Here is a 22693-nt window from a genome sequence, read left to right as displayed (position 1 = left end):
GCAGAGGGCCGATCTCAACACGAGTGTTGCCAGCCATTGGACACCTGATGGGCCCAGCAGTTTGAGTCGACTCGAACATTTCCCGTAATCATCTTCGGAATCAGAGATGGATGACATTCATCAACCCAGAGCTGCCGAAGATGGCGATCGCTTCCCTGAGATACAAGTCTGAGACTGTGGTCAAGGGTAACGGCACCCGTCTGTCGTGCAACCTCGCGTGACCATTCCGTGGGCTTCTGAATCTGTCATCTGCAAGCCACCGGAGGATAAGACATCAGGTTGTATACCCAGGTCTCGGGCAACAGGTTGTCTGGATGGGGACGCTGCATGCGTGGCACACAAGCACGAGGTGACTCGGTAGTGGACTCGGTCTTCAAAGGTAACACATGGCGGTCGATCGCCGTGTAACACACGTCGTGCTTGTTTCATCAAGCCAGCTTCCAGAATCCAAGGTAGGCAAGGCTTAACGAACTCTCATTGCTGGGGCCGCCAACCGCGGTTTTGGTGATTGCAGTTCAACAGTCGCACCGACCAAACCAGCGAGGGAAAGCCACCACGTCTCTGACATTCGGAACTCCCACAAGGTAGCTGAGAAGCCTGTCAAAGCCCAGACCAAATCCACCGTGTGGGTTGGAGCCCCAACGGCGTAGGTCAACGTACCAATCGAGGTTGCCGTCGACGTTGCTCGCTTCTTTGCCGTTGGACGACGGGATCATGCCACGAGCCTCCATGGTTTCCAGCAACTCTTTCAGGCGATGCTCGCGCATAGAGCCACCAGCAATCTCGCACAAATCAGGCACCAGCAAGTCGAAGCAGTCAACCGTCGCACCAGCTTCATCAGGTCCAAGATCCGAAGAGGCTGATGTACGCATGTAGAAGGCTTTGATCTCGCGGGGGTAGTGGGTGACGAAGACGGGCATGTAAGCGCCGGCCTCATTGGTAACACCCAGGCTTTTGGCAAGGAACTTTTCGTGCTCCGAATGTAGGCCTCCTTCCCAGGTGGGCTTAATCTCGAAACGGTCTCCCTCTGCCTGAAGCAGCTTGATCGCCTCACTGTAGGTAATGCGTGGCCATCTAGATGACGGGTTTTGCATGATACCCTTCCATCGACGCTCGACTTCTTCTATTGGAACCAGATCGTCCTCGGCGGTTCGTGTCTTGCCCTGGGCTCGCCTGTGACGCAACTCCCGAGCAGCCCGCGTACCGGATAAGCCCGTCACCAGCCCACGCAGCATGTCCTCAACCAGGTCCATGACATCGTCGAGGTCGTCGACAAAGCTCATTTCGGCTTCCAGCATGTAGAACTCGCTCATGTGGCGGGTGGTGTCGCTCTGCTCAGCTCTGAATGTCGGAGAGAGGGTCCAAACATGGCCAAGCGACTGGGCCAAAGCCTCGAGATGAAGTTGAGAAGATACGGTGAGGTACTTGGGCGAGCGGAAGAACAATTCGGTCTTCTTGTTGCGACTATGGGGTGCTGGGGACGATGTCTCGGCCGGCCCCGTGGTGACATTGAAGACCTCCCCGGCCCCTTCGCAATCAGACGATGTAATTATAGGCGGATGGGTCTGAATAAAGTCTCGAGAGGCGAAGAACTGAGTCAAAGTAGCAACGGCCTCTGAGCGCAGACGTAGGATGTTGGCATTCAGTGGTATTCGCGGTCTAAGATGAGGCATCGTGCGGAGGAATTCCGGCGTCTGGTACTTTTTCTGGATGGGGAAGGTCTGTCGAAGGGCGAGTGTTAGGCGTATGGGACAAGAAAAGGAAATGAGTGCTTTTGGAGACGTACCTTGGCGTCGGAAGGGCCGAGAACTTCAACGTTGTCGACCTTCAACTCGTGAGTCTGGCCGTCGGTTTTGGAGGGAACCCATGAGCCCCGTAGGCGGACTGCAGCACCGACTCGCAGGTTTGAGCTACTCGATTATGAATAATCAGACGTTCCGAGACATGTACGAAGCTGGGGCAGCTGAGTTTGCCCACCTCTCGTCTTGGCTCCTCGAGACCATGGCCTGGAGAGGGGTCCTTGTTGAGCCATCACCAATGTTGACAAACTGCTCAGTCTTCATGTTCCGGACGGACCGAACGTAGCCGTTGACAACGACATTCTGAACTTCTGTATCGGGCTTCCAATCCAAGAATTGCGCAACTGTCCGGCGGGACTGCGTCGTGAGCTGTCGTCTACCAATGAGGTTGGCAGAGGGGAGGGCCCTCACGAATTGGCGGGGTATCGTCATGGTTCGTCGCGATCTCGTCGAGCAGGGCAATCGCATGGGTCCCTCGTTGGTAAGAACACCGGTGTCGCCTGGCGCGATCAACTTGTGTCGGCGGCTATTTCCCGGGACGATGTTGCGCGATGAGTGGCTGCAAGGACGACGTCGAAGGTGTCGATGACATGCGACAGACAAACAGGAGCTTCAAAAAAGCAGCTTCCACTTTGGTGGTGCTGCGCCAATGGCAAGCTCCAATGCCGCCGGACCTTCCTTGAGTCACTTTAGATAAGATAAGGAAAGTGTTATCGCCGATTAGATAAGATCTGTCGCGGATAAGGAAGGTGGAAGGTAGGCAGGTACGTACTCGCGACATTGAATGTACCTCGTCGAATACGTTGCTGCTGCTTCTTTTCTCTTCCTTTGACCAACTCCACGACAGCCTTCGACCTCCGACTCTCTCCAGGTCCTCTCTGTTCACTTTGAAAACCCAGAACAATCAACAACTCCGCCATGCCAGGCAGCAGACAAACACACACAGGCGGCTCCTCTTTTGCGGACCGACTTGCTGTCGCAGGGACCCGGCTCAGCTCCGCCGGTCGTCGACTCCCGAGACACCAAACACCAACACACGGGTGACGACCTCGGGATAATGCAGTCTTTGATTCGCAATCCCAGGACGTGGTCTTGGGATCAGAGCATTTCTTCGGGTCCGATACTGTTCTTCCATCTCTGCAAGCGATACTCAAATTATGCCGGATGCACCTTGTCACAGTTGTCACCGCACCAGATGTGACTGACAAACATGGTCAAATTACGGGTTCACAGCTGCATATCCTCACAACCAATATCCTCCCAAATTTGGCATTCCCTCCGAGCATGGGTCTTGCAAGATCCACCATCCCGTCTCCCGTCTCCCGTCTTGCCTCACTCTGCTCGCCTTTTCTTCATTGCTTCCAACCCCTGGCAAATCGGACACCCTAGTGGAGATCCAAGAACCACAAAGCTGGGTTTGTTGCTTCTTCCACGCCCATTAGGTTGCTTATTGCTGCCCAGCAACATGGCTAGGCCCTGCATTCTCTCCTCCCTCCTCTTTCTATGCCATCAGAAAAGGGGCCCCCTGCTTCTTTCTGCCTTACATTCCCTTCCCTGCCTTGGCTGCTTAGCTCCCGTCCGCCCTCCCATGCTCCCCTCTGAGCCAACATGTCTGACCCTGGTTGCACTGCTTGCCCCCAATACTCTCCCCCCGCCTCGCAAAGACATCTCAAGTGAGATCTTGGGAGACAGGAAGATCTCGTATAACTGCGGCAGATTGCAGTAGTATCTCGATCGGATTCCACCAACCAAGACCACGGGAGGCTCCATGTAGCACGACCCGGGTTTCTGTATAAGCAAGACACATCTCATCACGACCATCCGCAAACCCACCCGCTCTTTAAGCGCCCTTCCTATACACTACCCTGGAATGTCGCAGACTTGACTGAGATCCGGCAAGTATTGGTTACACTCCCCTCCTTCATCCTTCACCGCTCTCGCTTGCTAGAGGCGAAGCAGCTTCTCTGTAATGGCGGCGAGAGAGAGAGAGAGAGAGAGAGAGAGAGAGCTATGCTCATGGTTTCTTTTTCTCTCTACCCTCCATGCCGCTTTTCGACATGGCATGGACTTTGTTGAAGCTGGATAGACTGCCTCTTCGTTGCGAGATAAATATTTAAGGTCGGCCAGAGAACTCCCGTCGACATGCTCCCGGTTCCTCATCTTCAAGCCTCTTCATCCATCCTCCATAGAGAGCAGTACTTGTCCGGATATTTGTCTGTCTCCAGTCACCTCATCCGTATTTGATCTCACTGCCACAAGACCGAGATGCCTTCTTCAAAGCCTTTGAAGATCAAGCCCTCCGAGGTTGCGGCTGACACCAAGAAGAAGCTCATTCCAGAGGTCAACAAACATTTTCGCGACGAATGGCCTCCGTACTCGGTTCTATACGCACAGCCTCTGGAGCAACTTTGCCTGAACCGTCCCAGCTTCATGAGTTCAGATCTCCCCAAATTCTGTGAGTCAAGCTTCTGGCCTCACGAAAGGTTCCCAACTAATGCCATCAGACGTCGTTCACGGAGATCCGGTTGACTGCGCCATCGGATGGGCTCAGAGCGAGGGCGTTCGCATTCCGTTCATCTGTGCTGCCAATGAGAAACGCCCGGGAGGAGACTGGGAAACGGGAGTTGTTGGATATGAGGTATGACGACGGTGGAACCGTTCTGGAGTCAACAGAAGGTTAATGAGATCTGGTACAGGAGAGACTATGCCGTCGAAGCAACCTCTCGGCAACGCTGGCCGCCCCACATCCGGAGACCTACTTGGCGTCCAACTACCCCATACCGATCGAGGGAGCCATCTACTCCCCTGACGTTGGTAAGCAATTACCGACCCACGATCTCGGAACAAGCACTGACTCCATGTCTTCAAGTCCGATTTCGCCAGTTCCAAGACAGAATCGAGTCGCTAGAGATGAAGGATTGGAGATCGCTGCCGGTCATCTCCATGCCGCCAGCGCGCTGGCCCAAGCTCACCGACATGGGCAGGAAATACTCGTTCTCGACGGAGCGTGAGCTGGTAAGGAACAAGATGCGAGCAGCGCTTCGAATTTGCGCCTCTATTGGTTACAACCATGTGGTCATTGGCGACTTTGGTCTTGGCAACGGATATCGCAACCCGCCCAAGGAGTTGGCAGAGCTCTGGCGCGAGGTCTTTCTCTACGATCCGGAGTTGAGGGGTCAGTTCTCAGCCGTCATGTTTGCCTTCGAGGACGACCGACAATGTACGGCCAAGTGCATCCTTGACGATATCGCCAAAAAGAGTAAGGGCAGCAGCAGCAGCAGCTCGAAGAGCAAGTCCAAGAGTAGCTCGTCGTCATCGTCGAGCTCCGGCAGCTCATCCGGCCACAAGAGCGATTTCAAAATCTTCAGCGACGTCTTCGCTCCCAATGAAATCGCACGAGTCCGAAGCCAGCCCGACCCGCGCTACGCCTTCTCTGCGATCATGGACGGTTCTTGACCGACACGTTCTTGGCGCATCACTGATGGGCTGCTTGTCTCAGTCGTGGGTACTCAACATGGACCGGTGAGACTAGGACGTACGTCAGGCGGGTTGAAGCAGCATACCATGGGAGAAAAGATTTGTCTTTTGGGCACGGCCTTGTCATGTCGGCATGATGAATACAAACAAAGGGTGCTTGTATGTCTCGCGACCCATGCACTCGTACGCCATCAGACAGCCGCTTCCCTGTCTGGGTCTTCCTATTGGTTCGCAACCAAAGGACAGGGAGCCCAGCATCCGCGTTATTTGGTCAGCTTTTCAATCTAGCGGCCCACGCTCTTTTCTTTTTCTGCCCCTGCACACATCGGGCTGAGGCTCCTTGCGATCTCGAGGGACCCCAGATCTACAACGTCGGGCGCCAACAGCAAGTCCTGACGGGTCTGTTGGGAGGGAGCTATGATTTTCCCTGGGTTTTCTTTTGTTTTCAGTCTTCACGGAAGCCTGCATCACTATCGTGGTAGGCATGGTCTGCGATATAGTCGTGGTTGGCGGCGTTCTGGCGAGTCTCGAAGTTTGGTCAGGGTCTATGTAATTGAGTGTGTTCTGGGAGCCTTGGACGGCGTTTGGTGATTTCCAGCACGTTAAACCTATTCCCCTCGCAGACGAATCTCAATTTGGACATATTGTTCGATCATTCCATCACATTTTCTCTTTACGAACAGCATTTAATAGGCACGCACCCCGGGTGACGAGACGCAGGGGGCAGGCATCGTTCCTCCAGCTTGCCGGGACGTCGAATCGGAGACGGTCCTGACATCCGCCTCATTTTCCGAAATGATATTTCAAATCAGTCAGTGACACAACCACGAATCAACACACTGTCTCTTCCACCAGGCTGTTCAGCTCCAGTGTGCCGAGATCTTCGACTCATTGTCACGGTGAGGCTGAAGTCAACTTACGATTCTAACTTCGATCATCAGACCACCGAGTCTTTGGCAGACGCCTGGCGGCAGCCCCGTTCGGCCTTCGCAATGCCAACAACATCACAGCTGGCTCATTCAGTCGTTCATCCACGTCTCGCCGAATTTGCCCTAGCGTCAACGGCAAACCTAGAATCCGTGGAGGTGGAATGTGCCAGCAGACCAGCATGTCTCTGCCTGTTCGTATTCGTCCCGTCCCATTCGGTCCTGTCGAAATCTGCCCAGCACGTGCTGCGGCGGGACAACAGACGAAAAAAAGCAAGGAACGACTCGCCTTGTCCGCAAGCAACAGGCCGCGGCTTCCTTCGAAGGGCAGTCATCCCGAAGGCCCCCCCGAAGGGAGAAGAAAGTATTTTGCATGAGTCTCCATTCTGCGTCCTCTAGCGATGATGGGCAACGGGACGTCCTCGACGCGGAATGATAGGCTAGCAAAGACTAGCACCCAGGCGGGATCTTCGACAGGGTTTGCCTGCGTCGGAAGGTATTCCATGCTTGCTTTTTCGGGAGCTGACATGATTTCAGATGCAAACAATGCTCCTTGGTGTCCTCGTCATTACTTCCTATGCACCTCGACGCAAGCCAAACAGCAGGGGCCCCCATAATCCAAATAACAAATCCTTGCTCCTCATGTCAGATCTTGGTCAGGGGTGTACGATCATCTCGATGATTAGGTATCACTGCGTATCCCCTGCCGCATTGGCCCCCACTCCCAGGAATATCAGGCAAGAGGTGCTGGAGGACTATCTAGGTGGACGCCGAGTCAGAAAAGAGAATCTACGGTATCCTGACTGCTGCCGTCACTTTTCAGTTTTCACGACCTGAAGGCTGGCATCTTCGAGGCTTCTGTGTGACGGGTCATTACGGCCGAGACATGAAGAGGCCTCACTTACGGCCTTTAGGAGCGGTTGGCTCGAGCCGTCGTCGAGGGTCTTTCTCACCTTTCGGGATTTTTTTTCAACAAGCAAGAGAGACACACGACTTTATCCCGGCCTTTTGGTTTTGGGTGCCAAGGGGAGTGAAGGAAGGGGCACATAATGCGTAGGAAAGAGGGAATATTTCTCGACCCCTGACCCGGGCTGACGCCACCCGAGCCCGACCACGCGGAACCGGAGAGGACAACGCTCCTCGGGGCACGCAGCCTCGTTCAGGCCCTTACATCGGACATCCCATCACGCGGGACATGGGACCTCTGAACCAACTCCCTTTCCATTCTTTGGTGTGGTCGGTTACACAAACACGCACGCACACCCGCAAGGAGGCGGGGTGAAGATGCCCAAGACAGCTCGCGAGGACTATCTCTATTAGGGAGGGCATCATCATCCTCTTCTGTTGAAGTGGGTGTAACAAGACTGCCGTTCAGAGTTGGGCGTTGCTTTTCCCCTTGATGATGAGGTTTCCTCTTCCGGATTGGCCCTTGAGAGTCTATGATAATTGCTATTGCAGCCACGCTCTGTCGACAGCATTCTGCGCGGTTCGTCCCATGAGCGGCTCCTACCGGCGACCCGTTAGCTGACCGCCACCTTTCTCTGGATGGCCGGGAAGGGCTTGTAACCGTCAAGACGGACGTCGACATGGGATGGGACGGAAGCCCGCCTCTGGGTCAAATTACCATCCATGAGGCCAATGCGTCGAGCGGAATCGTTCCCCGGCCGCGTCCAGGCGGTTCTTCTTCCATGCGCGCAAGACTCTTCTTCACCGCCCTCGGCAGGCAACCTACCACAAAGGCACCCGTCCCGTGAAAGTTTCCTACTTTGGCATGTTGGACCGCAGTGCATCCTAGGAATCAGTTCATGTCCCTAGTCCCGGACGAAGATCCCGCCCGCCCTACGACGGCGTTCCAGACCACTGAGACACTGAAGGACCGCCTCGCAGGGACTCGCTCGACAGACACCGACTCTTTGTTTCTCTGGTGAAAAGCAAATGCAGCGATCTCCGTCAGGGATTCACATTCAGCATCGCCGCGCCCCCCACCCCCCCCCCCCTTTCTCTCCCATTTTCCCGGTCCATCCAGCAGGCGGAAACCCGTCGATCACCTCCCATCGACCGCCTTCCAGATCATGCACAACACATGCCCCCTCCTCCCGTTTCCCTTTCCCTTCAACACGGCCTTGGCCTTGGAGCTGGCGGGCGGGGGTTTGAAAAGCGGCAGCCTGCATGTTTCACTGCCCTGGGATTCAACGTCAACCACTCGTCTCTCGCCTGATTATACCACGCGCTGCCGAACAAATGCAATCATGTATGGATACCCGATGAGCCATTCTAATGCAAGAAAACCCTTCCTCGTGGGGAACAAACAAAAGCACACAGAATTGGGAACCCTCACACTCGGCGGCAAGAACGAGGTGTTCCTCATGTACGCCCCATAAGTTGTCTCAGCCAGAGAACACCAAACTTATCCTTTTCCCAGCCTAGCGCAGGGAATCAATCAAACCCATGACGGAAGAGAAAGAGCCCCCCGCCCCATGCCGTGTGAAGCTTGGCAAACCGGTAGAGTCCGCGGTTCATCCATACCGAAAGGTCATGTCAAATGTCTCGTCCGCCTTTCCCAATCTGTCGTTACCGGCAGCAAAGAACGGGTTAGCCTGCGCCGTACATGCCTCCCCAAAGAAAAACTCCCCCATCTTCTGTCAGAAATCACATCTCACAATCTCATTACTCCTGAACCCCCCGGTTCTCTTTGATCACAACGCCGATTTGACTCTTTTGGTTTTGTCCCAGGTTAGCGGGCACTGGGCGGCACAGGGGGCGAGCACAGGTAGTTAGTTTGATCAGATGACAGGCGGCACCCCCACCCCCTTGGGTCCGTTCAGCTCGTCCACCCGCTCCCTTGGGATAGACACTTGAGAAAGACATAGGCCCGGGCTGCCTTTCATGTAGATGTCTCTCGACTAATTGCGCCGTTCTTGGGACTATCTTTGGCGGGAGCGGTGACGACGTTCGCTGCCTGGGCAGATTTACGTTGGGGGCGCCGCGTCGACTATCTCTCTCTCTCTCTCTCTCTCTCTCTCTCTCTCTCTCTCTGCCATGTCTTACGTGTTGGGCCGCAGGGATCTTCATCACGGTCGATGTGCATTATCCAAGAATCATGACGACTGGGCCAGAGTGAAGGGCGTGTGAACATTGGGCGCAAGACGAAAAGGGCGAGGCAAATATTGGGCCTTCTGGGAGCTGCACCGAGGTTAGATAGAAAGCGGTCTCGAGAATATGAGCATCGCTTGTGCTGTGTCACCTCTCATTTTCGCAGTGTCACGACAGCCCGTTTCGTAAAGGCACAGCGCTGCTCACCGCCTCGATGGTGAGGTTTCGTACACGCAAGCAAGCAAGAGAGCAGCAGTGGTATGAAGCCCGTTGCGTTCCAGGCGCACCGAGACAGGAGCTCTGTAACGGGAAGTTCCAAGCGGGATCCATGGATGAGGAAAGGGCCGTGTCAGTTCACGTACTCGATCAACGGCGCGAAGTTCGTTCAGCACGAGCTGGGGAGGTATTCTTTTTTTTCTTGGACTGTTTTGCGGAGGGACGAGGGCCCCCTTGGACACCGCCCACCAAAATGTATATGCATTTATGGAAAACGCTCAAAAGCACGAGAGAAGAAGAAAACACAGCTTGCCGCATCGCCCACGCCCACGCCGCAACCCGACTCCTTTTACCCACTACTACCAAATCACTTTAGTAACCTTTTTCCTACCAGTAATTAGGACGCAGGCCAGCGAAGCCGGCTAGGGCGTTGGCGTCCGTCAACGGGTCGTCTCTCTTCCTCTGGCCGGACAGCTACGTAGTCACGTTAGTAAGTGTTTAGGGGTAAGTGATAGGGGCAATATCATACCTCGAGCTGCACACTCCTGTGGAGGTGTACGAGCCAGTCGACGTAGCTCTGGGCCTCGTTGTTCCTATCCTCGACCAGCATGCGCGCGAACTCGTACTCTGCGCCGTCGATGCCTTGCCTTGCCAGCTGGATGCCCAGGCCCTTTGACCCGCGCATCGTCTTGAGGAACTCGACAATGTTGCGGATCTGGGCGTTGAGGTGCGTCTGGAGCATGGGCAGCGACGACGTGTAGGCGTCGAGGCTCTGGAGGGTCGTCTTGTCCTCGCCGAAGAGGTCTGCAATGAGGTTCGGTGACGTCTGCGCGTGGAACCAGAGAAGGCATTGCTGGCCGTTGTCGACGAGGTAGACGCCGCCGGGCTCGACGCGGGAGAAGGACGTCCTGATGGCGGGGGGCACCTTGAGGTGGCCTGACTCGTCGGGGAAGCCTTCCTCGGGTGCGAGGTTGTGGACGGGGATCATGCGCGGGTAGAGGTAGAGGCTGAGTTCCATGGCGCCCATGGAGCGGATCATGCGCATCTCGTGTACCCTGCGGTCGGAGCTTTCGTTGCCGCCCTTGAAGGCGCGGCACTTGACGAGGCCGAGCATGTACATTGAGAACTCCTTGAGGCGCTCAGGCATGACGAGCTGGCCGTCGGGCTGGGCTGCGGTGAGGAAGTTCTTGCGGTAGCAGGAGAGGATGTCGATTGTCCTCTCGGTTAGGTGGTTGCGGACGTCCTTGAGAGATGCGGAGGTGGTGGCCAGTTTTGTGCTTGCTTCCTTGGCGAGGATAGCGACCACGGCGTCCTGGTCGATGAACTTGACAGAGTCTCGCGGGTTGTCACAGACGCTAGCAATGATGTTGGAGCAGCGTACTCTGCGTTGACCTGATGCCGTGGTGTAGAGAAGGGCGGATTGGAAGTGCGCGTCCAGCTTGGAGTCGAGCTTTCCATCGTAAGAGAATGTGACACCCATGGCCTTGTCGGCGTCGATAACTCCAATCTCAAGGTCTGCACCGAAGGTGTGGTGAATGAAGTTGCCGTGGTAGCCGTTAATCTGCAGCCCGTTCGAGCAGCGGACCTTCATGAGAGCCTGGAAACCGGTCTCGCGAGTGACCGCGTGCTTGATCTCCATCGACAGCTTAGTGTTGTCACGCTGGCCGATAAAGTTGGGGTAGTAGAACGTTTCGCCGCCTGTTGAAGCCGCGATGTGGCCAACAGTTGCGATGTCAAGGTAACCGCCGGATGGTGAGGCGAGGAAGAAGTCGGCGCCGATACCGGTGGCGACCATCTTCTCAGCAACCTTCTTCCAGGCCGGGTGTTCCGTAGAGAAGAGCTTCTTGTCAATCTCACCACCTGGGTGCTTGCCGTCGTCCCTAAGGAACAGACGGCCGGGGCCCCATGTGGGCAGCGCAGCCAAGGAGCAGACAATCTTTCCGCCAGTCTTCTCCAGTGCGGCAACCGCCGAGTTAAGAGTAGCTAGGAGAGCAGGCTCGGGATTCTTGATATTGGAGAACATGGTGGGAAGCATGGTGAGCAGGGAAGTGATGACAGCCCTGAGACTATTAGTCATGTCACTGTGGCCGTGAGTTTGGAAGCTTACTTGGACTCGTAAGGATCAACAAAGAGGCCGTCGCTCAGGGGCACGAAGGGGTCCTCGAGATCGGGCATGATCATCATCTGAGCTTGATCCAGGGAAGGCTTCGCCTGTCAGCGTTGCTTTTCAAAATCACAGACGAGCCACTTACGCTGACGTTGTAGAAGTGAATATCCTTGTCGTATGTCACGAAACCGACCTTGGCACCCTCAGGGATTACACGCTTTGGCTCGCCATTCTCGTCCCGCTCAGCATCCTCGCCACCGTAGAGCGCCGCGAGAACGCCTTCGCAGAAGGACTCGATAAATCCCTTGTTGAAAGACTCCTGGGTGACGTCAATCACAAACAGCCAGCGGAGGCCTGTCGGCTCCTTGGTCCAGTACTCCTTAGGTACAACGAACTCAACGGTTCCCCTGGTAAGCTCGGGGCGCTGGTCGCGGTCTACTCTTACACCCTGAGGAGTGAGGGCGGAGAAGTATTCGGACGGGGTATCATTGGGGTATGTACACAGGTTGCAAACGAACTTATTGCCGCCGGACCGGAACATCATGAAGGGGTTGATGTAAGCTCTGCAGCGGCGACATCTCGGGGGGCCAGACTCGCCAAAGTCGAGGACGGGAATCTCGAGTTCACCGGGCTGCAGGGGTGCCAGTGGCTGGAGGAGCAGACCCATGGGAAGGCCGGTCAGTGCGAGCCCCTCGGCACTCGCGGGAATGCTGTTCAACGTCAGGCGAGCGAATTTCGGCGAGGCATTGCCCTGATCGAAAGCAACGTAGGAGACGGTAGCTGGAGGAGGCAGGTGCTTCTCGAAGGTGGGGTAAACATTCGAGAAGTAGTGTTGCTGGAGGGAATCGCGGGACACGGGGACACTCGGTAGGTCATCGAGAGAGAGCTTCTGGTGTCCACCGGTCTGGACGACGGCCGGGGGTCCACCGGCATCGGCGCCGTTCCGGGTCGCGAATTCGGCCTGGGTCGCGGGGATACCGGGGGTGAAGGTTTGGCCAGCGGCAGCCGGGAATTGGTTCATCGCAGGGGTAATCTGGGGGTTGACATATTGGGCCTGCGAGGGATCGGCATTCAAGAAGGCCGTGGCCGGGGTACCGGGGGGAGGCATGCCGTTGAAAGCTTGCGAGGACCCTGTGGCCTCGACCTGGTGGTATGCATGGCGATCCTTCTTCTTCTTCCTCAGAGTGTTGTGGCCATCGCCGGGACCCAAAGACATGCCACCCATCAGCGCCGCCAAGTTCTCCTGGGACTGGAAACCCGGGCTCTGAGCGTAGGGCTGACCTTGAGGAGCGCCGTACGGTGAGCCTTGAGGCTGCGCCGAGCCGGGCATGGGCGGTTGGCCGCCATAGTATTGTTGTCCCGGCGCGGGAGGGGCTCCGTAGGGCGCGCCCTGCTGGTATGGCTGCCCCGCGATGGGAGGGGAGAACTGGGGAGGTGCCGGCTGTGTCGATCGGTTCGGGTTCGAGGGGTCCTGCTCGCCCTGGCCCAGGTGGTGATATGTGCTGAAGTCGGACATGGTTACAGGAGGTGTGCGGTGCTCGACTGCTCGGGGGTTGGCGTGACCCTAGGAATCGTTCTCGATGCTCGTGGTCGGAAGGATCGTATTAGGTGTGGGCAGCTACTGATGGAGGAGTATGTAGCTGAGCTGTAGTTGGAGCTATGGTGCCCGGTTGTAGTTGGAAATCGAAAGGGAGCTTCGCGGAGAGATTGTCGATATGTGCGCACGCATTCAAGAGTGCGCCATTCTCTGGGAACTGTCGAGAAATGTCGTCGTTCGAGGGCCAGCCGACTTGACCAAATAAAAAAAAAGTAAAGTGACGGCTCGAATTGTGTCCCCTTTGCAGCAACACGCTTGTTGACCACGTATCGACAGGGATCTGGACCAAATTGACACGATAACTTTCCGATGCGTTTTTCCAGACCGATGAGCAGCGGCACCGAGGGGCCAGCCTGGAACTTTTCCACCCAATGCGGGAGCTTCAGCTGCCCCCCGTTGCACCTGCCACTTGCAAGAGGACTCCACTTTATGCAGCTTGACCGAGCTAGACCGCACTGGGAGCGGAAGAACTCACCGCCGCTCCGATCTCAGCAGGGCCGGCCCCACAGTGACGGATCTCTTGCTGGAGCTTCCGTGGCCCCTGCACCTGCTCTTCGCATTGAAGACCAGACCACACGGTGCCTGGGCAAGGTTCTGGGTACGTACCGCGTCTTGCAGCGCCCGGTTCTCATGATCCTGGATTCTTTTACGCGACAGTCAAACCTCGACTCGCAGCTCGCTATTCGACTACGACACGCAATCGTTCGTCCTGGTCGCTGCGCCAGCAACATGGTCATCGCTTGACGAAGATCACTCGAAATAATATTTGCCATCATCGGTCGCAGTCAGACACTGGACGATGCATCACGACCCTTGGCCATAAACAGCAACCATGTTTACTTTCTGCCCCCTCCAGGGCGCTCTTTCCGAGTCGTCGGCGTCGCAGTCTATTCTCGAGCTCGATGGAGGTGTCAAGATCCTGATCGATCTCGGATGGGACGAATCTTTCGATGTTGAGAAGCTGCGGGAGCTCGAAAAGTACCGTGCCCTCTGCCGATTGAATGCGCTTCAAGATACTAATACATGCCTAAAGACAGGTCCCGACGCTGTCCATTATCCTCCTGACCCACGCCACGACGTCGCATCTCGCTGCGTTCGCACACTGCTGCAAGAACTTTCCTCTATTTACACGCATTCCCGTGTACGCGACTCGCCCTGTCATCGACCTCGGTCGCACCCTCACCCAAGACCTCTACGCATCGACCCCTCTAGCTGCGACCAAGATCCCTCACGGTTCCCTCAGCGAGGCCGCCTACTCCTACTCCCAGCAACCGACCGGCGACAGCGATTTTCTCCTGCAAGCGCCGACCCCTGAAGAAATCACGCGATACTTCTCCCTTATCCAACCTCTCAAGTATTCACAACCTCACGAGCCGCTGCCGTCCCCGTTCTCTCCGCCCCTCAATGGTCTTATGATCACTGCATACAATGCGGGCCACAGCTTGGGAGGAACAATTTGGCACATTCAGCATGGCTTGGAGTCAATTGTTTATGCGGTGGATTGGAACCAGGCAAGAGAGAATGTCTATGCCGGTGCCGCATGGCTAGGAGGAGCGGGAGGTGGCGGTGCGGAGGTTATCGAGCAACTACGCAAGCCCACCGCACTGGTTTGCAGCAGTCGTGGTGCGGAGAAAGTTGCCCAGGCAGGCGGTCGCGCAAAGCGTGACGAGCAGCTGGTCGACATGATCAAGCTTTGCGTCAGTCGAGGAGGCACTTGCCTAATCCCCGTCGATTCAAGCGCTCGTGTTTTGGAAATCGCGTATCTGCTCGAGCACACATGGCAGGTCGACTCCGAGACTGATGACAATTCTCTAAAGGCAGCCAAGCTCTACCTCGCTGGACGGAATATGTCAAGTACGCTCCGGTATGCGCGAAGCATGCTGGAGTGGATGGACGACAATATTGTCCGGGAGTTCGAATCAGTTGCTGACGGTCAGCGCAAAGCAAACGGCGCAGATGGGAGGAACAAGGAGGCTGTGCCCTTTGATTTCAGGTATCTCAAACTGGTGGAGCGTCGAGCGCAGATCGAGAAGCTGCTCTCTAGCAGTGGCGGCAACGTTCAATCGGAAGGCAGAGTCATTCTTGCGAGCGATGACACTTTAGAATGGGGCTTCTCTAAGGATTTGATCAAGGGTCTGGCAAAAGACTCCAGGAACCTCGTCGTCTTGACAGACAAGCCGCCAAAATCTCGAGCGGAACAGCCATCAATAGCAAGAACCCTGTGGGACTGGTGGACAGAACGTCAAGATGGCGCCACGGTGGAGCAGACGAGCAGCGGCGACAGCATCGAGTTTGTGTATGGCGGCGGGCGAGAGCTGGAGATTCAGGAGGCCAAGAGACAGGCCCTCGAAGGAGATGAATTGACCGTTTACCAGCAGTGGCTAGCAACGCAACGACAGCTTCAGGCCACACTGCAAAGCGGTGGTGGAGCATCATTACAGGCACCGGCAGATGCAGCTGATGACGTCTCATCAGAATCCTCCTCAGACTCTGGCGAATCCGACAATGAGCAACAAGGAAAGGCTCTCAACATCTCAACAACCATGGGTCAGGCAACACGGAAGAAGGTTGTGTTGACGGACGAGGATCTGGGCATCAACATTCTGACAAAGAAGCGTGGTGCTTATGACTTTGACGTGCGAGGTAAAAAGGGCCGCGAACGTTCTTTCCCCTTGGTCATGCGCAGGAGGCGTGACGACCAGTTTGGAGATGTCATTCGCCCCGAAGACTACCTCCGAGCTGAGGAAAAGGAGGAAGATGTACCTGACACCGAAATGCGTGGCGACAATGACGAGGACCGACTAGGAAAGAAACGCAAATGGGATGATGCAAGCACCAAGGGCGCCAACAAACGCCAAAATGCAAAGACAGCTGGAGACGACCGGGATGGCACGGCAAGCGAGGATCATGTGGCTGATGAGCTGGATGACGTGGAAGACACTGTCGAGGAAGAGATACAAGGACCTTCAAAGTTGATTCTATCTTCAGAAAAGGTCCCAGTCAACCTGCGTATCGCCTTTGTCGACTTCAGCGGTCTACACGACAAGAGGAGTTTGAACATGCTTATACCACTAATCCAGCCTAGAAAGCTGATTCTGGTCGGCGGTACGACGGAGGAGACCACAGCGCTTGCAACAGGCTGCAAGAAGGCTCTCGCTGCGCAAATCGGCGCATCAGAAGAAAGCGTCGTCGACGTTTTCACCCCGTCCATGGGCACCTGGGTGGACGCTAGTGTCGATACCAATGCCTGGGTGGTCAAGCTGACGGACAGCCTGGTCAAGAAGCTCAAATGGCAAAACGTGCGGGGCCTCAGCATCGTCACAATCACAGGCCAGCTCGTAGCGGAGGCTCTGGCAAAGGAGAAGCTGGCGGAGAAGGACGACGGGGCCAACAAGCGGCAGAAGACGGAGGCGGAGGATGCCGATGCGGCCCAGGAAGACGCCGACGCCGAGGTCGAAGTCGTGCCGACGCTGGACCTATTGCCGATGAACATGGCCTCGGCTGTACGCTCGGTCGCTCAGCCGCTGCATGTCGGCGACCTCAGACTCACGGACCTGCGGAGGGCGATGCAGTCTGCGGGGTATACGGCCGAATTCAGGGGGGAGGGCACGCTCGTCATCAACGGGGCCGTGGCGGTGCGGAAGACGAGCGCGGGCAAGGTGGAGGTGGAGAGCGTAGGCATTACGGACGCTGCGACGATGATGCAGCACCGGAGCACGTTCTACGAGGTCAAGCGGATGATTTACGACGGTCTGGCGGTGGTTGCTGGTGCCTAAAGAACGAGAAGTTGTTTTCGAGGATTGGGGATGAGATCTCTTGTAAGATTTAAGATACGGCTTTGCGGGCTTTTTTCGGAGGGGCTGGAATAGAACGGCCTTTAGACTTTTGGTCTTGACCTCGGCTTTGACACTCGTTTCTTGTGAAATTCATATTTCTGATGAGGCAAGTCAGTTGTGCGAGTTGAACAGGTTTGTGTTGGAAACGTATGCTGTCTTGACATGATGTTGGTATTTGATACTTGATAGAGAGGCTAATCTCCACGAAGAGTAACATGTAAGTGAGGCTCCGTTACGTTGCCAGTTAAACTGAGATCTGCTTTTTACTGATTTGGAACTTTCAACCTGAAGTTGCTATCTTGATATTAAACCGGATGGACTGCTGCTTCTATAACGTATGTGAAGAAACTTCCCATGGCTCATCCGGTACGAGGCGACCTTGTAGAGTGTGGATCTGGACGCGTCGACCGAAACGAGGTGGCATTCCGATTTTAATCCAGTCTGAGTGCGTCAAGTGTAGCGGGAACGGTTTCTCGTTAGCTGTCCTACTCTCCCTGCCTGGGCATCAGAGCTTACTAGGTAGTCTGGCTAGATTTGACAGTGACGTTGAGGAAGTGCGGGAATTCAAGTCGGTTTCTGGAAAATTGCAACATACAAGTTGTATGTTGAAAAAATATTACTCGAGGTCAGATGACTATTTGACGTGCACGGAAACTTCGATGCATACGTGACGTACTACATCTAAAAGCACTCAAGATTTTGTCACACCTTGTCAGCCAGCACTGGAAAGTAGCCGCTGAAGCGTATCGCAAGATGACCAGCTGGTACGATACAACCCCGAACCATTCGCAGCATCCTAACGGCCTTGGTTTTGTAGCTGGGTTAGCAGTCTGCGATATCACTGAAGACAGGCGAGAGACGCCATCCTGGGCCTAAATGCCGTCATGTTGAAAGCCTCACCTTCTTTGCGTCTTTTATGTGGAAGCATGTTTACGCAGCCACGGTTTTCTTTCATAGGATATGGAATGCAGGACAGAGGGCACTTATTCTGGTGGCTAGTGACACAGGCAAGACTTGCCGACAGGGGCTGAAGAGGACCAAGAACATCCTTCCGGAGGAGTCTCGAACGCTCGACAATCGGCTCCTGCGGCCCGTCTGTACATGCTCATGCGGGTGGCATGACGCGTCAGTTCTCACCAGACAACATCATACTCGGCTCCTCTTTACTGACTTCTCGATAGCGTTGAAAAGCTTCTGTATTTTGAAACCTGCCTCCCGAACATCTCAGGGTCATCCTCGTTACGAGGGAGAAGATATTAGCACGGTGGAAGCAGCGCTTGGTAACATCTTCCGTTGGATCACGTTGACGAGAATGTATAACGTTGAACTTATGGTTGGCGGGGACAAGAGACACCAACTCATCGACAGCCATGGAAGCAAACGGGAACGTGTATGATTTACATGTTCCAATAGCGCCAAATGCGTGGACTTCTGAGTTAACAATTCATGTTGTTCTGCACCGCTTCGCTGCCTCATCTGACTCTGCAAATGCGGTCTGAAGGAACAGCCCAGGCATTCGGTATTGCAACCTGCGCTGGATCACTTTGCGTAAGCCGGGACCGTCCCGGCGGATTCATGGTTAATTCCCAACGCTCCGACCAGACCTTTCAGATATGTCTGCTCCCACGACGGAAAGGAAGCTTACGATCCCATCCGGTGGGATGGGAAACAGCGCTGACTTCGTCCCAAGAGAACCAGCAGGATTTGCTCTGCGGTCCAGTTCGCATGTAAGGAAATCCCTGGTGGGCACGCATCTACATTCAGAATTACGGAGTAGTTCCGACCAACCCCCCAAAAACACAAGACGAAATTTCCCGGGATGTTCACGAAAAACGAGAACGAAGCCTGAGGTCGGGTTGGTCGCATGGGCATGCAAAAAGGGAAGCGCCCCTTCCCGTGCCGCGCCACGAGGGGGTGCGGGTGCGGGTGCGGTGTCGTGGTTCCTCGGCGGCGGCGCTTGGCGGGCTGTGCTGGAAGGGGTTCATCCTTGGTGGGGGAGGTTGAGGTGAGGAGTAGTCAGCACGGTCGAAGAAAGGGGGCATGCATGGGGGCGGCGGCGGCGGCCCATCTCCACGTCACGGTATTTTTGGGAGTTGGTTGATGCGGCTTGATGCCATCATCACATGGCTTTCAGTCCTTACATGAAATCATACGGAGGACGTTGTAGAGCCTCTCTCTGTTTTGGCAAGGTACATACTACTGAGAACATGGGCGCGGGTGGTGGTTGATTGCTTGGGCGGTACAGTAAGCCTGATTCATGACGATGCGCGGCGGTGACCTCATTGCGTGTTTCCCGAAGGCTCACGTTGCAACGTGCGTTGCGTGTTGTGTGTTCTGGCGATCCGGGAGTTCAGGGAAAGGCGGGTTTTTTTTTTTTTTGGGGGTAGGTAGGTACGGCGAGCTAGACCCAGCCCATCAGGGCCCGCGGCGGTACGACGTCACGGATCGGCTTATCATGCTGTACATCCTTATTATACCTACCACAGGTTTCTTTCCTTTTGGCGGTCTGGAGGGGGGGCGTGGGGGATGGATGTGGCCGGTTTGGACGACAATCATGGGCTGTGCGTGGGCGGTTGGTGATGAGTTGTCAAATGCACCGGTGAGTTGTTTTGACGGCGTTTAGTGGCACCCTCGAGTTTCATGAAGTATGTTGTCCGCATTGGATGGCAGAATGTAGCACAGTTTTTTTTTCTCCCTCTCTGTTGGTGGCATTTTTCATCGACAAGAGTTGCGGAAATAGAGCGCTCCCTGCGGTTCTTTGCGCGGTCAGGGATGCGATGACTGTACCTGTTGAGGGTGCCGGGTTGATGCTGTATGGTGCTCGGATGAAGATTTCATTGGGGGGGTGCTCACCGTTCACCGGACCGGTGTGGGAGCTTCCTCCCCTTCCCCCCTGGGATGTATGTTGTGCGTCCCGGCAGCCAGGTAAGGAATTTAGGATTCGCAAGGAGAGATCTCACAGCCCCAAGCCGGGTTCGACGGGACCCAGCTTCGAATGAAAAAAGTGAGTTGTTGGAAAAGGGTAAAAGGACGACGACCGAACGGCCGGGCCACGGGGTGCTCGGGTTCCCCGTGCCCCGCGGCTGCGCTAGCGATTGCGGCTTACCTGAGATATTTCGATTGTGGATTGTCGTCGTTCTTGTTGCGTTTCTTTGAGATTGGTGACTTGCCTGCTGTGTGTTTCGCTGCGGGAGATTTGTGTCTTGGTTTCTTGGTGAAGGTGGTTCGTTGCTATTTTCGAGGCCCGAGACTGACGCATGCGTTCCCGCATTTTCGAGTCCTGATGTGTTCTTTATTTATTGACTGGTTGGACTCAGGAGTGACTGCGACAGCCAAAGGGCAACGGAGGTATCGGTACAGGAGGTTCGACTTCGAAGGTACGGATACTGGGTGCAGGCGGATACCACCAGAGAGAGTGGTAATGAGGGTCCCCGCTATGCAGGAGGGAGTTTCCAGCTGCGCAGGGGTCGAAGGGGCCCGGCTTCTGAGGGGGCGGAATGCAGGTCGTTGATATTAAGGTGCGTACGTGATGGGATTGGCGAGGGATAGGAGGTGTCACGCGTCAACGCATTGCGGGTTGGGGGATTGCGGCTCCCTTTTTGAGGCCCCATGTGAAGGTGATTCAGGTAGAGGGCGGGATGGGGGATTGATGTTCAGACGTTTCTTGGGAATTGAGATGAGGGTTGCCGGGATGTGCATAATTGAAGTGAGGGTGATTACGAGCAGCAGCAACATGAGAAACGTGCCCCCATCCACGAGTAAGACATGCGAGGTCGCTGTGCCGCCGCCGCCAACTCGGTAGACTGGGAGAGGGAGCAGCCAAAACAGGAGACAATGTCGTAGCCGTTGGCTGAGGCTTCTTAGCGAGTGAGCGATGGCAGTTGGCAGATAGCGGTCGGGGTCGGTATCTGCATGGTGTGCTATGAATAGTGACAGTGAGAGATGATGAAGATGGAACCGCATATGCATGTAGGTACGGCGCACCACGACGCGGGGTGGGCGGCCCATCTGATGTGGACTAGACGGCGGACGTCGAGTCCATGTACAGATCTTCAACGGCGCGATGGTGCACCCGAAGATTTACATAATACAACGGGGACGAGAAGCGGCATTGATAGCGTCGCGTACGCAGTACGCAGTACTACTGGTGTCTTTGATACTGAGACTGCCTTTGTGGGTTCCATTGAAAGAAGAATCCAAGGGGCTTCCGCCGCAGGGCTGCCTCGAGTCGAGGCTTGGCAGCTTGGGTGTTGTATTTGCTGTATTCGTCATTATTGGGTGCGGGCTTGTCCGAATTTGACCCAGTTGGCCGGAAACACGGCGTTGACGGCGTCTTGGGGCCTGGGCTGGGCGGGCCAGGATTGACCACGGGACGTGCAGTGCTCGTTGGCTTCGCCGGCCACAGCGAAGGGCGATGGCGATACCGTAGAGAGGTAGAGAGGTAGAGAGGTACTCTGTAGTCTGTAGACTGGCTGCTAGTGAAGTCTTGTGTGAGCTGGCGGTGGTTGGCTTCATTTCGGGGGGCTGACGATGGTGGGCTAAACAACGGCTGGCTTGCGTCCCGGGCGGCCCCAAATGATGACAGGTGACCTTGCTGGAGCTCTCATCTCTGAATACGTGTATTCGGGTGGGAGGGAAGACGGTGGCCTCCAGAAGACGGGGACAGGAAATGCTTCTGGAAGGTCGATGGCAGAAAGCGGCGGTGGTGGTTGTGAGTGACCATTGACGGGAGTGAGTGACATTGGATAGGCGATGGACTCATTTCCCAATCTCCAGCCCCCCCCCCCGAAAAAAGACTCAAGGGACGCTGGACGGTGGACGGCCAAGCCTCGTTCGGCCCAGGTGCCCTTTGCGCTGTGGCCAGTCAGGGTTATCCATTTAGCCCTTCATTTGGTTTTTTGCGGGTCGACAAGTATCGCCCTGCTAATTTAATATGGAGAGATACCTCTTCCCCGCCGTCACTGCCTGTTCTGTCCTCGAGTGTCCTGTGCCTGCCCTGTGCTGTCTGTCTGTCTGTCCCGCCCAGTCCCAGTCCCGTCCAGTCTTCGTGCGGTCTCCTGCCTCCTGCGTTGCTGTTGCTGCTGCTGCGAGGTGTGCTGTCTGTGTCGGTGTCGGTGTCTGTTTGCCTGCCTGCCTGTCCGTCCAGTCTGCTGGCAGGTGCCCGCCCACCCCTTCCTTCTTGCCTTCTCTGCATCTTGTCTGCTGCACCTTCCACTTCTCCTGCTGTATCGGTACCTGAACATCGGCGGTACGTACCCTTGCCGTCTCCCTCTGCCGCCCCCCTCTGCCGCCCCTGGGCTGGCCCCGTCGTTCCCCGTCCAGCGCCCACGTCGGCCCTTCAGTGACTCTCAGTGGTTCCTCCCGACCTCTCACAGTGGACGCACCGGGTCCTGTTCCTGTCTCTCAGCGCCGCTTGCCCCTGTATCCTTGGCTCAGTGTCTCTCGTAACCCACGCAACAACGCGCGCTCATCGTCAAAACCTCTGCCCCCCAGCTTTTCCTTCCCATTCACCAAACCACCACACCACACCACACCACACCACCACCGCAACCACCACCACCTGCCAACTCGCTCCTCCCATCGACCAACCTCAAAGGAGCCATGCGTACCCTCGCCGCAGAGACATGCCCGATCCATTGATT

General features: G+C 55.7%; 5 protein-coding genes across 5 annotated transcripts; 3 read left to right on the top strand and 2 right to left on the bottom strand.

Annotated features, from left to right (window-relative positions):
• Positions 1-515: 515 nt before the first annotated feature.
• On the bottom strand, positions 516-2231 carry CGCA056_v010371 (Asparagine--tRNA ligase; the record flags this gene model as incomplete). Its single annotated transcript, XM_037325618.1, has 3 exons — positions 516-1721; positions 1787-1910; positions 1978-2231. The coding sequence occupies 3 exons, from the start codon at positions 2229-2231 to the stop codon at positions 516-518; spliced, it is 1584 nt and encodes a 527-aa protein (XP_037175537.1).
• Positions 2232-4064: 1833 nt separating this feature from the next.
• Positions 4065-5255, top strand: CGCA056_v010370 (uncharacterized protein; the record flags this gene model as incomplete). The annotated part of the gene is made up of 4 exons (XM_037325617.1): positions 4065-4254; positions 4304-4437; positions 4496-4613; positions 4669-5255. 4 exons carry the CDS (start codon positions 4065-4067, stop codon positions 5253-5255), a joined length of 1029 nt encoding a protein of 342 aa, XP_037175534.1.
• Positions 5256-8451: 3196 nt separating this feature from the next.
• On the top strand, positions 8452-8898 carry CGCA056_v010369 (uncharacterized protein; the record flags this gene model as incomplete). Its single annotated transcript, XM_037325616.1, has 2 exons — positions 8452-8570; positions 8625-8898. The coding sequence occupies 2 exons, from the start codon at positions 8452-8454 to the stop codon at positions 8896-8898; spliced, it is 393 nt and encodes a 130-aa protein (XP_037175581.1).
• A 1000-nt stretch (positions 8899-9898) lies between these two features.
• CGCA056_v010368 (Uncharacterized protein) lies at positions 9899-13134 on the bottom strand (the record flags this gene model as incomplete). Its single annotated transcript, XM_037325615.1, has 4 exons — positions 9899-9985; positions 10041-11571; positions 11619-11716; positions 11764-13134. 4 exons carry the CDS (start codon positions 13132-13134, stop codon positions 9899-9901), a joined length of 3087 nt encoding a protein of 1028 aa, XP_037175716.1.
• A 913-nt stretch (positions 13135-14047) lies between these two features.
• On the top strand, positions 14048-16991 carry cft2 (Cleavage factor two protein 2; the record flags this gene model as incomplete). The annotated part of the gene is made up of 2 exons (XM_037325614.1): positions 14048-14193; positions 14249-16991. 2 exons carry the CDS (start codon positions 14048-14050, stop codon positions 16989-16991), a joined length of 2889 nt encoding a protein of 962 aa, XP_037175556.1.
• Between the last annotated feature and the right edge of the window lie 5702 nt (positions 16992-22693).

This window comes from Colletotrichum aenigma (genome assembly GCF_013390185.1).
Source record: "Colletotrichum aenigma strain Cg56 chromosome Unknown KSG_Cg56_contig07, whole genome shotgun sequence".
In the NCBI taxonomy this organism is placed as follows: Eukaryota; Fungi; Ascomycota; class Sordariomycetes; order Glomerellales; family Glomerellaceae; genus Colletotrichum; species Colletotrichum aenigma.
The sequence above is the reverse complement of the archived record's forward strand: the minus strand, read 5'-3'. Positions and strand labels throughout refer to the sequence as shown.